Source organism: Cydia amplana, chromosome 16 (assembly GCF_948474715.1).
Source record: "Cydia amplana chromosome 16, ilCydAmpl1.1, whole genome shotgun sequence".
NCBI lineage: Eukaryota > Metazoa > Arthropoda > Insecta > Lepidoptera > Tortricidae > Cydia > Cydia amplana.
Window position 1 is genome coordinate 14,690,470 of NC_086084.1, and position 21,551 is coordinate 14,712,020.

A 21,551-nucleotide genomic window follows, 5' to 3' on the forward strand; every position below is an offset into this window, starting at 1 on the left:
GCGGACTGTTAATCAGTGGGCCCCTTTATACGTCAGAATCAGACATCTTTGTCAACAAACAAGAGTTTATCTATACCCTGACCTTCACTTCCCAAAATAACATATTCCACACAAATATTATCATACCAAAACACATCACCCTGTAAATCAAGCAAAACCCTGCTCAATACATCCCAAACTCAATTATAAGCGAAAACCAACACTCCGGCATGGATTTAAAATTGAATTTCGAACAAAGCATACGCTTCATAATACGAGAGTTAACAACCTTACATATACCAAAACAAGCGTTATATTGTAACAATATGAACCTCTTATGGAAATCGGGGGCAATTTAAACTGGACTCTATCGCCACGTAATAAAATACGTTATCGTTTGTCGCAGAGTCTCAAGTACGTCCGGTTGTATTTTCAGTTTTAATGTGTAAGTATTAAGGTTGGCTTTTGTTTGCAGATGGAGCTTGAGAGTGAGATTATGCGACGGCACGCGAACTAGAGATGGCGCTGCTGTGTGGAGCCCTGGTGCTGGCTCTAGTGGGGTGTACAGGTAAATATGCGTGGTTAGTTTACATGGCATTTTCACCCTCGTGTACTTGTACAAGTACAAATTCAATTCGAGATTTAAACTCATATAGAAATAAAAGAATGTTCCAAATTCAAAAGCGCCAAAATTGCCCCGGGTCTTACGAGGTTAACTGTGTACCATTAACGGCCGGTTAACAATCGTCACAAAACTGACGGTCAATGTCCATTCCATACATTTTGTCAGGAATGTGACGGTTAGACGTTACTGACACGACTTAAGTCGCGCTTTAAAGTACAAGTTAAAACGAAAATGCCCTAATGAGTTAATATTATTTGAACCTCCAGGTTCAAAAGTGCATGGATAGATGTCGACCGTAATGTCTTAATATTACGGTTGAAACATGTCCATGCACTTTTGAACGCCACAGTGTACCTACAACAACATAAATCTAAGATGTTTATAATGACTGTGTTCATAATTTAAAAAAATGTACTTATGCCAACGTTGTTCTAAGGTCGTAATTTAACAAGCTTTTATTTAACTTGCAATGTTTGTATGTATGATCGATTGCTCGCAAAACCTACCATATCATTTGAAATAAGTACCTATATTATCTAGAAAAATTAAAGCTAAAATTTTATTCTTTAACAAAACAGCATTTTAAACGTCAGCCGTGTAAGCCGACACTCACCAGTCGCGACTTAACAGTCCATGCACACTCGACCCCAATGCGTTTAGTGCTCGCGCGAGTCCACTCGACCAATTAAGACGGGGCACAATACTACCGAGAATTTACACCACTATTAGGAGGAAAGGCGAAAGGTTGTTCATACAAACGTAGTCCCCATTTTCTTCTTGAGATATTAATATTATGGAAAATATTTTTGTGAAATTATCAAATTTTTATATTTAATTTTACTAACTAACTAAATATTTATGAATTATGATGCCCCTTCGGTTGCTTTATTTCAAAAACAAATTCCATCAGGAAGTTTGGTATATCCGTCATTATATAAACATGAAAAATAGCAATATTATTCTTCAGAAGTCGTTTTTATTAATTTTGTTTCTCCTCATCTGCTCAAAACTGTGAGAGACAGAAAAAAAACGGACAAGTGCGAGTCGGGCTCGCCTACCGAGGGTTCCGTACTTTTTAGTATTTGTTGTTATAGCGGCAACAGAAATACCTACATCTGTAAAAATTTTAAACTGTCTATTACGGTTCATGAGATACAACCTGGTGACAGACAGGCGGAAAGACGGACAAGTGGAGTCTTAGTAATAGGGTCCCGTTTTTACCCTTTGGGTACGGAACCCTAAAAAGAAAATCGCTTACACAATTAAATGGTCGCGCAATAAAATCCAACACATCACATTCGCGCACAATTTAATTCCAAATTCAAACTGCAATGGTTTTCAAATGACTTCGACCGTTAGTTTAAGGCCTGAGTGGACGCTCGAGTTGGGCGTGCAGCGGGGCGGGGCGTGCGGCGTGCATGTTAAACAAATGCAAGCGTATAGCAGCGGCCTTAGTGCACGCTGCTCAAATCACTTGTGTTGTGAGCCCGACGCCACGCCACGCTGCACGCCCCGCCGAACGCTCCGCTTCGAAGCAGAGCGTTCGGCGGGGCGTGTGGCGTGGTGTCGAGCTCCCAAGGGATTTGAGCAGCGTGCACTGTGTAAGGCCTGAGTGGACGCTCGGAGCGGAGCGTTCGGTGGGGCGTGCAGCGTGGCGTCGAGCTCCCAAGGGATTTGAGCAGCGTGCACTAAGGCCGCTCCTATACGTTTGTATTTGTTTAACATGCACGCTGCACGCCCAACTCGAGCGTCCACTCAGGCCTTACACTAAGGCCGCTGCAGCTATACGCCTTACACTGAGGTATACATGGTGGCGCAAAGCTGCGAGCAATATCTGACAATAAAAGGGTTCATTTAGACGATGCAAGTTTCATTACATTTCCGGTTTTGATCAGTCGGTTGAATTCGACGTAACCAACAGTCCGCAATGTGACTAAAATCTAAGATGTAACATTTTATATGGGGCGCCGCAACTTCCGAGTTGAGACTTCGCGAACAGTTAGGGGGAAGTGTTGTTGACACACTTTAGTTTGTGAAGGCACTAAGACGAAAATTATATTTTCTTTGGTACTACAAAGTAGTATATTTTGTCCGCTTTTTGATTGTAGAACTTAGTACCTGTCTAATTATGTTTTGTTTTCAGATACGGGGTTTTTAGGTAATTATGTTAAATTGTGGTAGTGTTAAACGTTCTGAGGACGTCAAATGATTTAATATTGCGTAACAACACTCATTTACCATACATCGGAGTTTTGGTGCGGGAATATTAAAAAAAAAACCTAAAAACTGTAATAACCGGTAGGTACCTACTACGTTAACATTTCTAAACATATTTCGAGCTACTACCTATTTATACTTCGGTTATTATTTTACAATAAACAAAGTTATTAAATCGAAATCATTCCCGCACCAAAAACCCCGATGTGTGCTCATTACATGGCTATAACCGCGAAAATCGAAGTTCGCTAATTGCTGGAATTTTTCTCTTTCGATCTAATTTCGACTTCATTGGAGTAAAAGAGAAAGATCGAGGTAGCCCCTCAGTGTTTAATTACAACCTGTATGTCTGCGGCAGACACGAGACACCCTTCAACCGTTACACACTATTAACAAGTTTCAAGCGCTCTTCGAATACTTCAAGTGATGTACACAACTATGTATGCGACGGGGGTATAACGCTGCGTCTTACTTAAGCAAACAACCCACGAACGCGAAGCGAAGCGGCGCGGCGCGGCGAGGCGGGCCCACGGCGTTCGCGTTCGCAACGACATCGCCCACGTAGGACGCTTCTATAGGTATCAAAGGATTGATTCACCTCACGCCGCATCGCTTCGCTTCGCGTTCGCGTGTTGTTCGCCTATAAGTACGCCGCGTAAGGCGGTCTTCACGTTATACTGGGTCAACTGGGTGGAACATTTCTAGAGACTGCGGCTGTAGCACGGTCGCATTTTTAGGGTTCCGTAGCCAAATGGCAAAAAACGGAACCCTTATAGATTCGTCATGTCTGTCTGTCTGTCCGTCTGTCCGTCTGTCTGTCCGTCCGTATGTCACAGCCACTTTTCTCCGAAACTATAAGAACTATACTGTTGAAACTTGGTAAGTAGATGTATTCTGTGAACCGCATTAAGATTTTCACACAAAAATAGAAAAAAAAACAATAAATTTTTGGGGTTCCCCATACTTCGAACTGAAACTCAAAAAATGTTTTTTCATCAAACCCATACGTGTGGGGTATCTATGGATAGGTCTTCAAAAATGATATTGAGGTTTCTAATATCATTTTTTTCTAAACTGAATAGTTTGCGCGAGAGACACTTCCAAAGTGGTAAAATGTGTGTCCCCCCCCCCTGTAACTTCTAAAATAAGAGAATGATAAAACTAAAAAAAATATATGATGTACATTACCATGTAAACTTCCACCGAAAATTGGTTTGAACGAGATCTAGTAAGTAGTTTTTTTTTATACGTCATAAATCGCCTAAATACGGAACCCTTCATGGGCGAGTCCGACTCGCACTTGGCCGCTTTTTATCACTTGTCACGATGCCTGTCACGTTCTAACAAGTATGTCAAGTGATGGGCATAGTGACAGTCGATAAAAATGGAACCATGCTGCGCCCGCCGACCTGAAAGGATAGCGTTATCTATGTGATCTACAATCGAATTATTATAATCGTAAAGCTGGACTAAAAAGCAAAAAAAAAACATACAGATTTTTGCACTAATGTTTAACAAACTGTATCACAAAAACGGTTAGAAATATTAACGTGATTAATAGGTGAAAAATAAAGTAGGTACGTAGCCTAAAAGTCCTTCGTTCTATTCGACCCCGATATACTTCGTTAGTCTGAAAGTCTGAACCTCTAAGGTCGCCTCCAGAATCTCGCGAACTAAATTGACATGAGATTGACAGATAAAATGATACCAGGAATAGCAAAGAAAAAATAGTCACGAGTATATGTCGATAAAGTGATATCGATAATTATAAAGGGGTCACAAACGATTTAGATTTATATGAATGTGACGAGAAAAGTGTGGTTTATTCGATTGTACGATTGTGACGTTATCGTTCAAATCAGGAGGTGCGTTATTTGTTGTGTATTTTGAGCCAAAATCACTGTTTCTGTGTTATCACCTAACTTGTTACTCAAGCTATAAGTTTTCCTAACAAATAAAATAAAATATTTATTTAATTACAATATGTTTATCCAATATCATTGTCTCTATTACCTACTATACAATTTCCGAAATACCAAATAACATTTGTAAAATAACTTACTTAAAGTTACATTTGAACTGACCGCGCAACAGTAGCGTCCCTAGCGGTGAATTCTCGCGATATATTCTCTAATTCAAACTTTTTGGAAAATGTCGATATGAACAGCACTGGCCTAACGGTTGTATCATTTGTGCACATTGATTTGTCTATTTAGTTCGCCTGATTTTGGAGTCTAGTGTAAATTTAATTTGATAGCGTTCGTTTGTCAGAAGCACTACGTATTAATTATAAATTGAAAAAAAAAAAAAAAATTTTTTTAAACCTCGGGCTCTTTAAACCTTGGCCCTCATACTAAACGGCAGTATAGATGGCTGTACCTCAAACTCAAAACAATAGAGGCTTTCACTGCGAAGTCGCGGAGCTATAACGATTTATCAAGCGATTATATTCTGCATAGATAGGCTATGTCCCATATTTCAGTCGCCCGTTTCAAAACCAAACAGTGACTTTCAGGGGTTCGTTGTACAGTCGCCATCAGATAAATCGAAGCCTAACGGAATGAATCGAACTTTAAGATACGTCAAAAATTTGCTAAAGATACGACATAGATCATATATTTATATTTTATATATCATATATTTCTGGTCAGGCTTTATCAACGACTTCGAGCGCCATCTTGATAGTTAGCCTCGTGATTATTTCCTTTGTTTTTTGGTCATTAGTACGGTTACCATCAGTTTGTCACTGACATAAACGCCGTCGAGAACGTAATTTACTTTCTATACATCTCGCTCGCACTCGCATATTAGTGCAAACGGGATGTATAGAAAGTAAATTACGTTCTCGACGGCGTTTATGTCAGTGACAAACTGATGGTAACCGTATAGGTAATATTGTTTAAAGTGTAATATCGATAGCTACTGCTGAAACTACTGTGGTGGTGTGAGAATGGAGAATTAATCTTGAAGCGCGTTTAAAAACCACCATTTTGGAGTCAACAGCCGGTAGTTCATGTGCTACTTGAAAAGTCCAGCTATCGCTTTATAAGAGCTAATGAAATCACCGTACACTGTCTTGTACTCTCAATCCAAAGGCGCGCTGTACGAATCGTCGATGATCCTAAACTCACAAGCGGTATTGAACCTTTAAGTCTGAGGAGAGACCTTGCCTCCTTATGTGTTCTACCGCTTGTACAATGGGCTGTGTTCTGAAGAATTGTTCGACATGATGCCAACGGCCGCTTTCTATCACCGCACCGCTCGCTATGCGGCAGGGTGTTCATCCACACACCCTCCTAGAACCTAAATGGTCGCGTACTGTGCGTTTTAAGAGGAATTTCCTCCCTCGGACGCTCCGGCTGTGGAATGAGCTCCCTTCCGAGGTTTTCTCGAGGGTAGACCCTTGTAGACAATATGGGGTTCTTCAAAAAAGGAGTGTACAGGTATTTAAAAGGTCGGCAACGCGCATGTAACACCTCTGGAGTTGCAGGCGTACATAGGCTACGGTGACTGCTTAGGCGGCCCGTATGCTAGTTTGCCACCGATGTAGTATAAAAAAAAACTAACCGTAAAATTTTAGTAGTATTACTTTGCTCCTAATACCTTGATACTGGCGACTGGCGATCCCACTGGACTGAAGCCATAATTTTAAAATAATGAATAAATTATCTACCTACCTGAATAAAGTTTTTATCTATCTATCTATCTATACTGGCTGTATACATCTTTGTGTGTGACCTCTTCGGAAGCGCTTTATGAAGCCGAGGTTGTGGGTACCTATAATATGTAATACACCGCCTATACAAAAGTATCCGTTCAGCGAGCTATGTATTGTTTTAATATTAAACTCGGGAGTATTTACGAGACCGGTTTTTTCATTACGCGGAGCTGTTTTGCATGTAAAGTACGCTCGGAAATTAACTGGTCTTTATATTACTGTTTAGTAAATGTAAAAAGCTTGAATGGGTGAACTGAAGTTTAAATGGAACGGAGCATTGTTTGAAAACTTGGGTTTTTTTGAATGAGCTCTATGAATGCCGTGGGAAATAATGAGTTGTTTTGGGATTTTAATATTGTTTTTTATAAAAAAAGGGATAGCTGTCAGACCGCCACTGAAAAAATAAATACCATAAATGTATAAAAGTTTGTTCTTTAACATAACTTTGTCCACCGCGTCACAGTTCAGTAAAAGCGAAATAACTTAAAAGTAGTTATAGATATACTTTTTTTACATTCTTCAGAAACAAATCTTCAGAAAGATACACTTTCTTCGCTTTCTTCAAACACACACAGTGTATCTGTAACTACTTTTAAGTTGTTCGCTTTCACTGAACTGTGACGCGATGGACAAAGTTATGTTGAAGGGCAAATTGTACTTTTACGGTACCAATTGACTATATATTTATATCTATTCAAAATTCATATTTGTAATTGAGAATTAAGAAATTTATTGTATAAACTTAAATATAAATACAAAGTTACAAACTAAAAATATAAAAAATAACTACTTACTAAAACCCGTCCCGGGCTGTCCCCGACGGAAAGGTGCCCATCACGCTCGCTGCGTTGCCGCGTTGTATTGCGATGGACAGCCTTTGTAATTTAGTGTCCTATATACATGTGGTATTTATTTACAACATTTTCTTTCACTTGATCTATGTATACTCTTCTACCTTCCCTAAGCAATACTTTTTGTTCAGGATGCACGGACAACATGAACGGCGTGAACACGGACAGCGTGCAAGAGCTGGACTACACGGACGTGGACCTGGGTCTGGCGCAGCGAGAACCACATTTCGACGTGGCGTATTCCAAGAACGTCACGGCACTGGTCGGGAAGACAGCGCAGCTTAACTGCAGAGTGCATGATCTTGGCAACAGAACTGTAAGTTTTTTTTTTACTAGCCTATTTGAGTGTCCCACTGCTGGGCCTAAGTTTTTGTTTTACTAAAGATAAAAAGGCTGAAGTAGGACAGGGCGTGTCAGGTTTGCCGGATGCATCTAGATAGGTGGGCTAGTATAGCCACCAAGTGGATACCGCATAAGAACCGCGGACGTGGCAGGCTCAGACAGAGATGGCGGGACGACTTAGACGCCTTCATCAGTAGGGGTCTACCCCTAGATTGTGTCTTATTGTGGGAGTGGCGCCCCCTACGCAGACTTTCGCGTAATATTCCCTATTATTTACCTGGTGTTTTCGTGCAGGTTTCATGGATCCGACACCGCGACATCCACCTCCTGACGTCCGGACGGATGACGTACACCTCGGACCAGAGGTTCCTCAGCGTCCACAATCCTCACACAGAAGACTGGATATTGAAAGTGAGTCGTACGGTGAATCAACTTTTTTCTTGTCACTCGTTGCCATGGTTACGTTCCCCTGGGTCACTCTTTAAACCTCGATTTGTAGGCATTTAAATTCACCAAACACTCATTTTTGTGATATTTATAAACCCTTTCCATTGAGGGTCAGAGCGAGTCAGAAGAAGGTGGTGTACAATGTCTTCTAACAAACTAATATGCTACTATTGTCTCTTGGCTGACCAGACAGAATAACAACAAGAAATAGTTGATCCACATATATGTTTTCATTTCTCATGCTTTTAAAGAGGGTCATTGTTGTTCTAAAAGGTGTGCTGAAGATGATACGTTTCTGTACTAGAGCATTTTACGTTTCTAAGTACGATTTTTTTCAAATATGCAATTGCAGGCAATGGAACTTTGGGGTTAAATGGGTTTGTTATACAATTTACATTCTGATATTTAACTCGCCATTCCATAAATAACGATACTTGTACCTTAATTGTTAATTGAAAGAAATACTATAAAAATCTATACTTAGTCATATAATTTAAAAAAGCGGCCAAGTGCGAGTCGGACTCGCCCATGAAGGGTTCCGTATTTAGGCTATTTATGACGTATAAAAAAAAAGTACTTACTAGATCTCGTTCAAACCAATTTTCGGTGGAAGTTTACATGGTAATGTACATCATATATTTTTTTTAGTTTTATCATTCTCTTATTTTAGAAGTTACAGGGGGGGGGGGGGGACACATTTTACCACTTTGGAAGTGTCTCTAGCGCAAACTATTCAGTTTAGAAAAAAATGATATTAGAAACCTCAATATCATTTTTGAAGACCTATCCATATACCCCACACGTATGGGTTTGATGAAAAAAAAATTTTTGAGTTTCAGTTCGAAGTATGGGGAACCCCAAAAATTTATTGTTTTTTTTCTATTTTGGTGTGAAAATCTTAATGCGGTTCACAGAATAAATCTACTTACTAAGTTTCAACAGTATAGTTCTTATAGTTTCGGAGAAAAGTGGCTGTGACATACGGACGGACAGACAGACGGACAGACGGACAGACGGACAGACAGACAGACATGACGAATCTATAAGGGTTCCGTTTTTTGCCATTTGGCTACGGAACCCTAAAAAATGCGTTCGAGCGCCAAACTACCTCGGCAGAAATGAGTGCCTTTCATCCCTTGGGTAACAATCTACTAGATAACATTGGAAAAATGCATTTATGCATAATGCCACCTGGTCCGGGGGACTAAATAATTGATTCAAATATCATTCTAATGTCAGTGTACGTTTCAATTGACCTGATTTCTTTGCTTTAAAGCAAACATTTAAACTACTTTTGACATGTTAAAACCTCCATTCCTTTCCTGCCCAATGTTCCAGAACGTCTCACAAACGATCTATCTTAAAGTTGGACACGGAGCGCCCCAAATAACTATCTAGACTGTGTGATTCCTTTGGATGCGCGAGCGAAGACTGAGTCATGGTTGTTTTCTATGTATTTAAGTATTTGTATATTATATCTATCGTTGTCTGAGTACCCACAACACAAGCCTTCTTGAGCTTACCGTGGGGCTTAGGCAATATGTGTAAAAATGTCCATTAATATTTATTTATTTGTATTTATTTATTTAACTTACATTCTGACATCGAAAATATGTCATTTTGTCAAGTTGCGAAAGCTAAAGACGCTTGTTTGATTCCAACCTTGGCCACTGGATACCTACCTTGGATGGATACTAGTTCTTATGACATTTATTTCAGTTTAAATAGTTTTTATCGCGCCTATATAAAATACACACATTCCAGTTAGCCAATACTTTTAAATACCAAGTTGCTTCCAAATAAATAACAGAGACAATCAAATAATAAAGACAGTTGATATCATTATTGTAGATAGACAGACAGCACTACAGTGCACTACTTATTTGATTTTTAGTCACGTAACGACATCGAACGAAAGTTATAATAATATTACGCTGAGGTCAAAACATAATACAATTTCTAGTAAACATGATTCGGTTGAAATAATTGCATAAGTAATTATAGGTTAGTCGCAAACAACCCGATTAACTTTCTCTTAGTTGTATATAATCTATTTTGTTTTAGTTATTTTGTGGAACGATATAACTCAATTTATTTTAGTAATTTTTCATTAAATGACTCAAGAATGATCTGCCATACTACGCTGCTTGGTCAATTGAGAACAAGTGGCATATGCAGTATGAAATTCGATGTAAATTTCAGAAATAAGGAAGTTGTTGTTGTTGTGTGATGAACACTAATATTTGTTCCGGAGTCATGGTAGTTGGGGAGCCGACGATGCTAAATGTGTAACTTACTCGAGCGTCGTACAGACATTGGAATCGAAATATTAGATGATAAGAAGAACAAAAAGTTATATAAAGTTTTTTTTTCCAGCGAGCCAGAAAGCGTCTACAATTTTTTTTAAATTTCAGGAGGTTGGTGGAGGGTTAAAAAATCGTTAAGCAGTTTGTGGGTTTGGTCGTTTTTGTCCACGTTAATGCTATTTTTTTTCTATAACTTAATATAACAGTTATTTGTAGGCATTTTCTTAATCTGACGAACACAAATTTAACGCCTAATTTTTACATTGTAACCGTCAGATTAAGGAAATGCGTGCAAATAATTTATTAGATTTAGTAATAGCACAATTATAGCGCTAATTTGGACTAATATGACCAAATCCACAATCTGCTTAACAATTTGTTGAACCCCCCACCAAGCAAGGGCTCAACATAGATGGCTAAAAGGGGTAAAGGTAGACTACACGGGGTAGCAAGATATCACTCATATTGGATGCTGTTTAGCAAAAATGTGTCAACCCACATTAATTTTGCAATAAAGTGTCAATTTTAAGCGTCAATTTTTTGAGTTGGCATCTTATTGCAAAATGAATGTGGGTTGACACATTATTGCTTATCAGCATCTATCTGACGCGCTTGAGTAAACACAAAAATCCCCTCTTGGGCTCCCCTACCATGGGTGTTTTCTATGTATATAAGTATGTATTTATCTATATAAGTATGTATATCGTCGCTTAGTACCCATAGTACAAGCTTTGCTTAGTTTGGGGCTAAGTTGATGTGTGTAAGGTGTCCCCCAATATTTCTTTATTATTTGAATAGGAACACTGACATCAACAACCTAGAGGCAAAAATTACTTTTTTCAAAGTCTCACAGTTCTCATACTGTAGATACTACAGTTTTGTTACTAATCTCTCTCTGAAAATGGTCTCACATTTTACAGTCCTTATTACTAACCGGTCCGGTCTCCCTTCATAACCTAGTTTCTAAACTGTCTTTTTTTTTTCTTATATAGATAAGGTTCCCGCAGCGGCGAGATTCGGGCATCTATGAGTGCCAAGTCGGCACTACCCCGCCCATTGGTCACCGGATGTATCTTTCCGTCGTTGGTAAGTTTTTAGCATTGAAAAATATACCTAAAGAAAGAGTGGTAACTGTATACATCAGTTTTCTTACCAAAAAAGGAGTTATTTTGTAGTCGAAGTCGATATAAGAGACATTTTTTAGGTTTTGAAATTTCGGTGCTTTCTGCCGCTATAATATTTATTTAAATACTTTTTCTACTCCCGTACTTTTATTTGTCATTTAAAGGGTCGTGCACACACCTTTAAAACCCTACCTTATAGTTGTCAAGACAAGTCTTTAGTCTATTCCACAAAAAAGAATTTGTGCTTACACGAAGTATCTTTTTGGCGATTTTACGATACTTCGTGTAATGACCACTTAAAAAATATTGAATGAAATACAGTGTTGCCAACCTTATTTTTAATGTCATCTCTGACAAATAAGTGAACCATAGACATGTTTTTTTTTAATTTCATTCATTCATTCATTCATTCTTTTCCCGCCCGTACTCTCCATTTTTGCTATTTCTTGAATTAAAAATATTTGTTAAGTTTACAATTTTATTTCAAAGTAAGTGCTTGGTCGTAGAAAAAATATTGTATGCAACGTTGTTTAACTGAGTCAAAAAATACTCGTGGCGTCTTTATTAATAATTTTCGGCTTCGCCTCAAATTGTTACTCACGCCACTCGCCTTTTTTGACGTCTCTTAAACAACGGTTGCATAAAATACTATAAACACATAGAAAACAGGATATTTGTTAACGAAAACAGAAGAACACAGAGCCCCATTCAAATTTAACAACTTGTTACATTCGTGACAACTCAAGCTTATAGTTTGCAATAATAGAATTTACATTGGTTTATTCGTGAATCACAAAGTTTCTACAATAGGCAATAAATTTTCAACCATCAAACAACGGAATGTTCGGTGTTAATCCAATTTATATCTTATCAAAGTTAGACAAACGGCCATTATTGCTTGCGTGTCGAAAAGTTAGATGGCTTTTCTGCAAATAGTTAGTTTTATAGCTCCTTTTTAGTTCAATAAGGGCTTAAATCGCGGTTTAATGTGATATTTATCAGCCTTTTAACATGCGATTGCTGAATAGCAAATTTCGGCCCCTAAGGGCTTGAGTCATAATTATATCTATTCATCAAATTGCCTACTGTCTACAGTAGGCAATTATGTTTAGATATAACCTACGCCCGTGACTTTGTCCTTGTAGTAGTCGTTGGGGATAGCGAAGGACGGTTTCTCCACACACATGTAGCCCCCATTTTGCTCTCCATTTGACATTCAGTAAATATCAAATGATATTTCGTACAAAAGTTCCGAAAAACTCATTGGTACGAATCGGGGTTTGAACCCGCGACCTCCGGATTGAAAGTCGCACGCTCTTACCGATAGGCCACCAGTAATTTACATATTTAATTTTTACGCGTTTTAATGAATAGAAAATGCCACGGAAAAAAATACACGGGAACTTAAATAGGTACCTACTTATTTATTTACATCGGCGGAATTTCGATGGAACAAAATTTCTGCGATCGTAAAAGTCCTCCATTCCATTATACGATAATAATACGGTAAAATTACACCCCTGTGGTATGAAAGCGCTGTGGGGCGTACAAATAATCGATTGACACCTTGTTTGTCATAACCGGAATGTTTGCAGATGGTAATATCAATACAATTTTTATACCATCAGCCAAAAGTGCATGGCGACTTTTCAATGAATACATTCATCATTTGTCCATGCAATATTGCAGCTTACTGTACATCAACCTAGGTTAAAACTATAAAACTGAATATTAAAAACATGTATGCTGAAAAACGATTACAATAAATTGCACAAAATATCGAAAATATCGACGCGATTAAAACTGCAGCGATTCGTAGAAACACGAATAATTTTTACTGTATCTGTTGTTAGAATAATATTTCATAAATATTTTTATTCGAATATTTAACTATTTTCAGAAATATTTCCGGATTTTATAGTATTTATGATCGTTTATTTTTATTTTATAGATATGCAGATCATGCGTATTCTATAACTCTGTTAAATGGGCGTTTTCTAAAATAGATATTGAAAACCCGATTCTCCCAGATCCTGGTGTTTTTGGGTTCTTTCAACTCGGAATCACTAGCATATTCAATCCTGATGATAAAATTTTTTTTTCCCAAAATTTTGTATGAAAATTGTACATTCCACTACGTCACGTTACATACAAGTGAAAATTTTTCTCATACTAAAAAAATGACGTAATGGAATGGACATTTTGGGACATCTTTTTTTAATGGTAGGATGGAGAGTGCTGTCGATTCTGAGTAGAATGAGCCCAAGAATGTCCAGATTTGAAAGAATCGGGTTTTCGATATTTATTTTAGAAAAAGCCCAAATTTACAAAGAGTCTCAACTTAATTGGGCCTATGTCCATATAGTTGGTCAAACCAAATTAGTCTGTAAATAAGAACACAAACAACTATTCTCATCATTTTGTTTTGGGTACTAGTCTAGGGTAAGACAAAGATAGTATGATTCTCTCTCTCTATGTTTGAAATGAAACAGTCCTTTGACAAACTATAGTCAGCAATACTATTAGCTTAGCCCCTTTGCATAGGTACGAATTTCTTTGCACGGAGGATACCTATGCTCTGCAGCCAACTGTACTGAACTCCTCATAGGACGCCAGTCGTCAAGAGGTCATTTTATGGGTTCAAAAGTTTATGGTGAAAATTAAAATGGGTTATACCCTCCTGGGACCCATGGTGCAAAATTTTGTACATACAGTAGAGTCCGGTTATAACGACGCCCAAGGGACCGCTGATATTACGTCGTACTAACCGGACGTCGTACAAAACGAACTGCCAATTTTAATATTTTTTTCATTTTGTATTTATTAATACTTATGCGACAATCAAAGAAAAAAAAACATTTCCTTTATAATATTTATTTACGTTATTAGTATTACGACACTTTGTCTTAAATGGAGAGACTTGTGTGTTTAGAAGAAGCCACTCTTTTCAAGGTACCTACGCGTAGTCAACTCACTCGTCATCCGCAAATTACTCGAATCCCGTAAAATTAAAAGTCGTAATTCTTGGGGATCTGACGTTGTTTTATCACACAGTTCCTATGGCCATCTTCTGTGTCCATCATCAGATTAGCTCGAAGGTACCTACCAAAATATTGCATTGTACCCAACTTATGTACTTATGTATGTGAAGTTTAAGCTCGATTGAATAATGGTAATTGGGTTTTATTTCATTTGCAAGATTACGAAAAGTCACATGACTATTTCATCTTGCTGCGTATACGCAAAAGGGGGAGGGGTGTTAGGTGCGCGGGACGGAGTAAGCTTCATACCAACTACCTATTTATTAAAAACTACGTCGCTCGTCGTTGTAACCGGACTCGAGGGATGGATTTTGAGTCAATTTCCGTCGTTAAAAGCGATCGGTCGTTATAAGCGGAGTCGTAATAAACGGTTGTACTTTCATAGTAGCTCATACTAAAACCAAACAAGTGCCTATACTTACGTCGCTATAAGCGGTTGGTTGTTATATGCGAAGTCGTACTAATCGGACTCTACTGTATTCAAAAATCTATTATGAACTTTTATTGTTTTACTAAAGGTTCCAAATTCAAAACAAAACAATTGTCTCTTGTCTCAGGAGTCAGAGAGACTGAAGTCGCAAAGGACAGAAATGCCACATATAGTCTGTCAAGCTAGATGTGTCAGTAGCAATGTAAAGCAAACTAAAGTATGGTATCCCTAGAAAACGAGAAAAAGCAGCAATGTACATCGAACAACGATGAAATGTAGACAAAACAGTTCCACAGATAAGATAAATGACACGCGATTTTCGTACAATTCAAACGTAGTGTTGCTAACCCGCGATTTTTCTAATTTGCCGCCCTTTTCCAACCACCACCAAGTATAATACTTGGTCAAGCAAATCTTATGACAATAGTATGAGTAGTATAATAATAGTCATACTATTGTCACTGTGGCAAGGTACAAAGTGACACGCGAAGTGTTTTGAATATCCTATATGTAAAATTGTATTCAAATATTTTTACTACAGAACACTAGAAATGTAGGTCAACTACTTATCTTCCCAAATCTAAACACGTACACTGCTGCATCAATGTTGATTCTATGCATTTGTGATGTAACAGTTGTGCTATGCATAGCAAAATGCACATTGAATGCACTTCGTATGCATTGTGAAATAATCATATTTGCATACATGTATCACGCGTGACATTAAATGTGTTTTGATCTCCTATAGTTGGTCAAACCAATTTGTCAGTCAGTAGGAACCAGGAAAACTATACTCATCCTTTTCTTTTAGGTGCTAATACTGGTGTAAGACAAAGATAATATGATTCACTCTGTCTATGTTTGAAATGAAACAGTCCTTCGACAAACTATAATAACTTTATCCGTCTTGGAACAATGGTGTTCCGGACATTTGGCAGGCGTACGCGGAGCCAAAACTAACATGTAGAGGCCCTTTTTATTTCCGGCAGTCGGTAACTCGCCCCTACAAGTTGGCCCTCTATAAAGAGCGACATCTAGGATAGCTTAAGGGAAACATCGGTGTGAGGGCTGAGAGGTTAAGAGGTGTCACTGGACTTCACTACATAGTATTATGTATGCGTAGATCTTTAAAACTACGCAACAGATTTTGATGCGGTTTTTTTATTAATAGATAGAGTGATTCAAGAGAAAGGTTTATGTATAATTTGTTAACCCGTGCGAAGCCGGGGTGGGCATTGATGGGCGTTAGCAGGTATATCTAGAACAATGTATTAAGTCTATATGCTTCAATACTTCAATTAAAAGAACTCGACTAAATTTGTCCTTTCGCCCCAACAGAACCGCTGACGACGATTCTGGGAGGTCCGGACCTGTTCATCAACATGGGTAGCACCATCAACCTGACGTGTGTGGTGCAGCACTCCCCTGAGCCTCCTCCGGCTATTAGATGGACACATAATGAAGAGGTAAGCTTTAGAGACAGAGTTTGACATACAGGCAGTGGAGAGACACTCCTGACTTCGGGCAAACTCGGCTCCGTTCGGCTCAGCATTGCTCCGAGCAATTATAAGGGTTGACACAACTTGACGTCCCTTTGCGTGCACGACCACAGATAAGATAATGGGTTGAATTTTGACAACCCTAAATAGCCGAAAGGGATAGTGCCATAAGTTGGAAAGGGATATCATCACTCGACCCTGCATCGCTGTCAACCTTCGGTTTTGTAGGAAGTGTCCTTTCTGTATGGTAGTACTATTAGGTACTTATTCTGTGATACAGAGAAAGAACTTAAATTCTTACCAATTTTGTACTTTGTCACAATGACAATAGTGACCTCAGTCTCTAGCGACTTTCATACTGATTGTCACTGTGAGAAGGTACGAAATGGGTTGGAAATCTAATTCCTTGACAGTCGATATAATAATAATAATATAATATTATATAATATAATATAATAAAAAAAAAAAAAAAAAAAAAACTTGACGCCGTCAACGTCAGACGCGTTTTTTACTAAATTTTCCTTTTATATATGATCAATATGTTTTTACTGGCTTTTATTACATTTTCGTTGTATTTTTTTTGTGGAAAAGTTACCTTCACATAAATGCGACACTTCGCAAAAGGCTACGTGACCGCAAAAATGTAACTATGTACAAAACTAGCCGACAAACAATGGTCGAATGACATACAAAGGAAAATGATAACACGAAGTAAAGCGCGTTCACAAGCGTCAATCACAATCAACGCACGCCCACCACCCTCGCCCGCCTCGTCCGTCTCCTCGCAACCGTCGTCGGGCGATGAATTCGCTACCGCGCCCGACACCAGCGAGTCGAGCGACGAGTGCGGGCCGCCGCCGCCGCCGCCACGACCACCTGCGCGACGAGGGCGGCCACCGCTGCCGGCACGCTTGGGGCCTGCGGGACATCCTGCCCCGCCCACGGCTCCCGCTACCGGTGGTGTAGTGCGTCGCATGCGATGGTCTCAAACCATAAATGAGAACGTCATGCGCGCCTACTATGGGGCTACAGAGGGGGGAACCAACTTATGCGCCTATCGTGTCCGAATGCTTCCACTGTTTCAGGCACTTGAACCAACCATCACCGTGTCGGAGCAACGATTATCGGATCAGGTGCGCGTCATTCAGCGGCTAAAGCGGTTGGATGACTCGACACTTGATCGGCTTCGCCTGGAGGCTCTCTCTGCTTGCGCGGCCTCCACCTCGGCGCAGGACCCGCCCGCGACGTCGCCGAATCCGGTACCCACACCCGACCGGGCGCCGGGGGTAGCGCGGGTGGATCTCAACGCCGACGAGGAGGAGATCGCGCAGAGTGAGAGTAGTACAGCCAATGAGCATCTGAGGAGGACTCTGGATGAGGCGATTACGCAGTATCGCTCCACTCCCAACACTAGGCCACGATTACCACGTTTGCCTATGAATAGACGCAATCTAGCGCTAATGGGAGCCCTAAATGCTTTACTAGAGCCATATCTACGGACTAGTAAAGATTTAGATGATACGCACGCGATCATGTATTGCGGAGCCATCGCGGCGTGCCGTGTTGCACGAGTCAAGTTTCCGGACTCTGAACGTGCACCTAGGACCGCCGGAGGTGCCCCCGCATGGCAAATACGGATCGAGCGACGTATCAGCTCCTTTAGGACTCTTATCGCAAAGCTGATCTGCTTCAGGGGGGGCAACAATCGCCCCCGAGTAATGCGCTTTGTAAACCAGGCGTTCGCGGGGACGGATATCAGGCCCCGCGACTACATGGCCAACGTTATGGAGCGTATCGACTTTCTAAAGCAGAAAGTCTATGCATGGGCAAACCGTATTCGCCGCTACAGAGAGCGTGTGGATCGATTCCAGCAGAATCGTCTTTTCCAGAGTGACCAAAGGAAGGTGTACCGAAGGTGGGAGGAAACCAACCTTCGTGTGTCCGACATGCAGCCGCCGGATCCTACTGTCATGACTGACTTTTGGCGTAGCATCTGGTCGGTGCCTGTCGGACACACCGAGGGGAGTTGGATGAATGTTGTCGAGCGTGAGTGCGAGTCCATCGAACCTATGGGGGTAGTCACTATCACCCCCGATGACGTAAGTTGTGCCATCCGCACGTCCCAGAACTGGAAAAGTCCTGGGCCGGATGGATTGCACAACTTCTGGCTAAAATGGTTCCGATGCTCGCACTCGTGCTTGGCAGCACAATTTCAACAAGCCCTCGAGCTTGGTTCTCTCCCACCTTCCTTAACAACTGGTGTTACCTTCCTGCTCTATAAGTCCGGTAGTACCACGGAAGCGAAGAATTACAGACCCATCACGTGCTTACCTACACTCTATAAGCTCCTTACATCCATTTTGAGGACAAAAATCAACGCGCACATTGTCGCTAACAATATTTTGGCCCCCGCTCAAAATGGATGTAGGGTTGGGTCCCGTGGTACTAAAGAGCTCCTCCTCATAGACATGACCATTTGCCAACAAATCCGGCGGAACAAGGAGGCCCTCTCAGCCGCTTGGATTGACTATAAGAAGGCCTATGATTCGGTGCCTCATTCATGGCTGGGGAGGGTCTTAGAGCTGTATAAAGTTGATGCAGCTTTGAGAGCCTTTCTAAGCGCGTGTATGAGGCAGTGGACCACAGTCCTTCGTCAACCAGGAAGCGGAGATGACCGCCCTGGCCCGCAGGATTTCATAAGGATTGAGCGAGGAATATTTCAGGGTGATAGTCTGAGTCCCCTATGGTTCTGCCTAGCTCTGAATCCCCTCAGCACCCTGCTGAAGGATTTGGGACTAGGTTGCCGGCTTCGGAGAGAGGGTGAAGTCATTTCTCACCTTCTGTACATGGATGACCTCAAATTATTTGCACCAAATAACCAAGACCTGAAGGAGCTACTGAAAACCACCGAAGTCTTCAGTAGTGCCATCAACATGGAGTTTGGTGTCGATAAATGTGCGGTTATGCATGTACAGCGGGGGAGGGTTGTAAATTCAACAAATTTACAACCTTCTGAGACAATGTCTTTCAGATCTATCTCTGAATCAGAAACCTATAAATACCTTGGTATGTCACAGTCGTTGGGTTTTGAGGACGAGGGTATTAGACGGTCGGTGAAGGAGCGCTTTTTCAGTCGGCTCACAAAAGTCCTTAACAGTCTTTTGTCAGGAGGCAACAAAGTGCGCGCCTTCAACGCCTGGGTAATGCCCCTACTCACATACTCCTTTGGCATACTAAGGTGGACTCAGACCGAGTTGGATGCCCTGGATCGGAGAGTCCGATCACTGCTCACCGCACATCGCATGCTACACCCACGCTCGTCAGTTATGAGATTGTACATTCCACGGAAATGTGGAGGCCGAGGCTTCCTAAACGCCAAGGATCTCCACAACCGCGAGGTGTACAATCTCAGGAATTATTTCCTTAACAACGAGTGTGGGATGCATCGTGATGTGGTGGCAGTAGACAGGAACCTCACGCCGCTCTCCTTGGCAAACGAGAACTGGCGCAAACCTGTGGTACTAAGTACTGCGGATCGCAAGGCGGCATGGGAGAGTAAGGTGCTACACGGGCGGTTCTACAAGGCCCTCACGGGACCCGATGTGGACCTGCTCGCGTCGGTGAACTGGTTACGATTCGGGGACCTCTTTGGAGAAACCGAGGGTTTTGCCTGTGCAATTGCGGACGAAGTAATGATGACGAACAACTATCGGAAATATATCCTGAAGGACGGTACGGTCGACATTTGTCGGGCATGCCGCCGTCCCGGAGAGTCACTCAGGCATATCATTTCCGGTTGTTCTCATCTTGCTAACGGCGAGTACTTGCACAGACATAATCTCGTAGCCAGGATTATTCACCAGCAGCTTGCTCTCCTATACGGCCTTGTGGACCGCGAAGTACCGTACTACAAGTATTCACCTGCGCCAGTTCTCGAGAATGGTCGTGCCACGCTCTATTGGGATCGATCTATCATCACTGACAGGACTATTGTAGCCAATAAGCCTGACATTGTGATAATAGATCGAGCGCAACGCCGGGCCGTGCTCGTTGACATCACCATCCCCCATGATGAGAATCTCGTGAAAGCCGAGAAGGACAAGTCCAGTAAGTACCTAGACTTGGCTCACGAGATAACCGCCATGTGGGATGTTGATTCGACGATCATTGTTCCGATAGTTGTTTCAGCGAACGGTCTAATAGCGAAGAGTCTCGACCAACATCTTGAGAGACTCTCGCTAGGTGGTTGGATCAAGGGCCAGATGCAGAAGGCGGTGATCTTGGACACGGCGCGGATAGTCCGCCGGTTCCTGTCTCTGCAGCCCTGACCACCGGTAGCTTGGGCCTTGCCCCGCTGCTGGCGGCACCCTAGGTTAGGTTTTTTATAATGTGTTTATATGTATTTTGTATTGTTTTTGTAAGTGTTTTTGTATTTTATTTTTATATCCATATTATAAAATAACCTAACCTAAGATCAGAAATAAATAATAATAATATAATATATCATTTATTGTCAGGCAACTAAGGCCCATAGATACATACCTTACAAACTAACATACATACAATAATAATAACCTTACAAGCTAAAAATTATTTCGGCGACACTGAGGTTTTCTGCTGTGTCGCATGTTCAGGTGTAGGATTTGGCAGATTCCCACGGAACCGCCGAAATACCACACCCTTCGGCCAGAAGTCCGCGCTTGAGATGGTTTCCAGCAGCGGCCGCGGCACGCGCACCACGAACGAGGTGAAGTGCACGTAATGGCGCGATCGCAGCTGGAACACTTTCAGCTCGTACCGGATCTTCTTGCGAACATATTCCACCACATCATATATCACATCACATATGAGATTAAAGGCTTGGCCAAACACACGGCGCGACGCAGCGCCGCGTCCGCGCCGCGTGATGCCTGTTCAAACAGGGCGCGCGCGGATCGCGCTCTCAACACGCCCTCATCGCACGCGCGAACGC

General features: G+C 41.1%; 1 protein-coding gene across 2 annotated transcripts in view; it reads left to right on the plus strand.

The window, feature by feature from the left end:
* Positions 1-333: 333 nt before the first annotated feature.
* LOC134655089 (zwei Ig domain protein zig-8-like) overlaps positions 334-21,551 on the plus strand; it is a 37,216-nt gene continuing 15,998 nt past the window's right edge. For both annotated transcript variants that reach the window (XM_063510551.1, XM_063510552.1), the window contains exons 1-5: positions 334-547; positions 7,522-7,706; positions 8,027-8,143; positions 11,478-11,571; positions 16,419-16,546. In XM_063510551.1, coding sequence (XP_063366621.1) covers positions 499-547; positions 7,522-7,706; positions 8,027-8,143; positions 11,478-11,571; positions 16,419-16,546 — 573 coding nt within the window. In that variant the 5' untranslated portion in view covers positions 334-498. The remainder of the gene's footprint in view (positions 548-7,521; positions 7,707-8,026; positions 8,144-11,477; positions 11,572-16,418; positions 16,547-21,551) is intronic.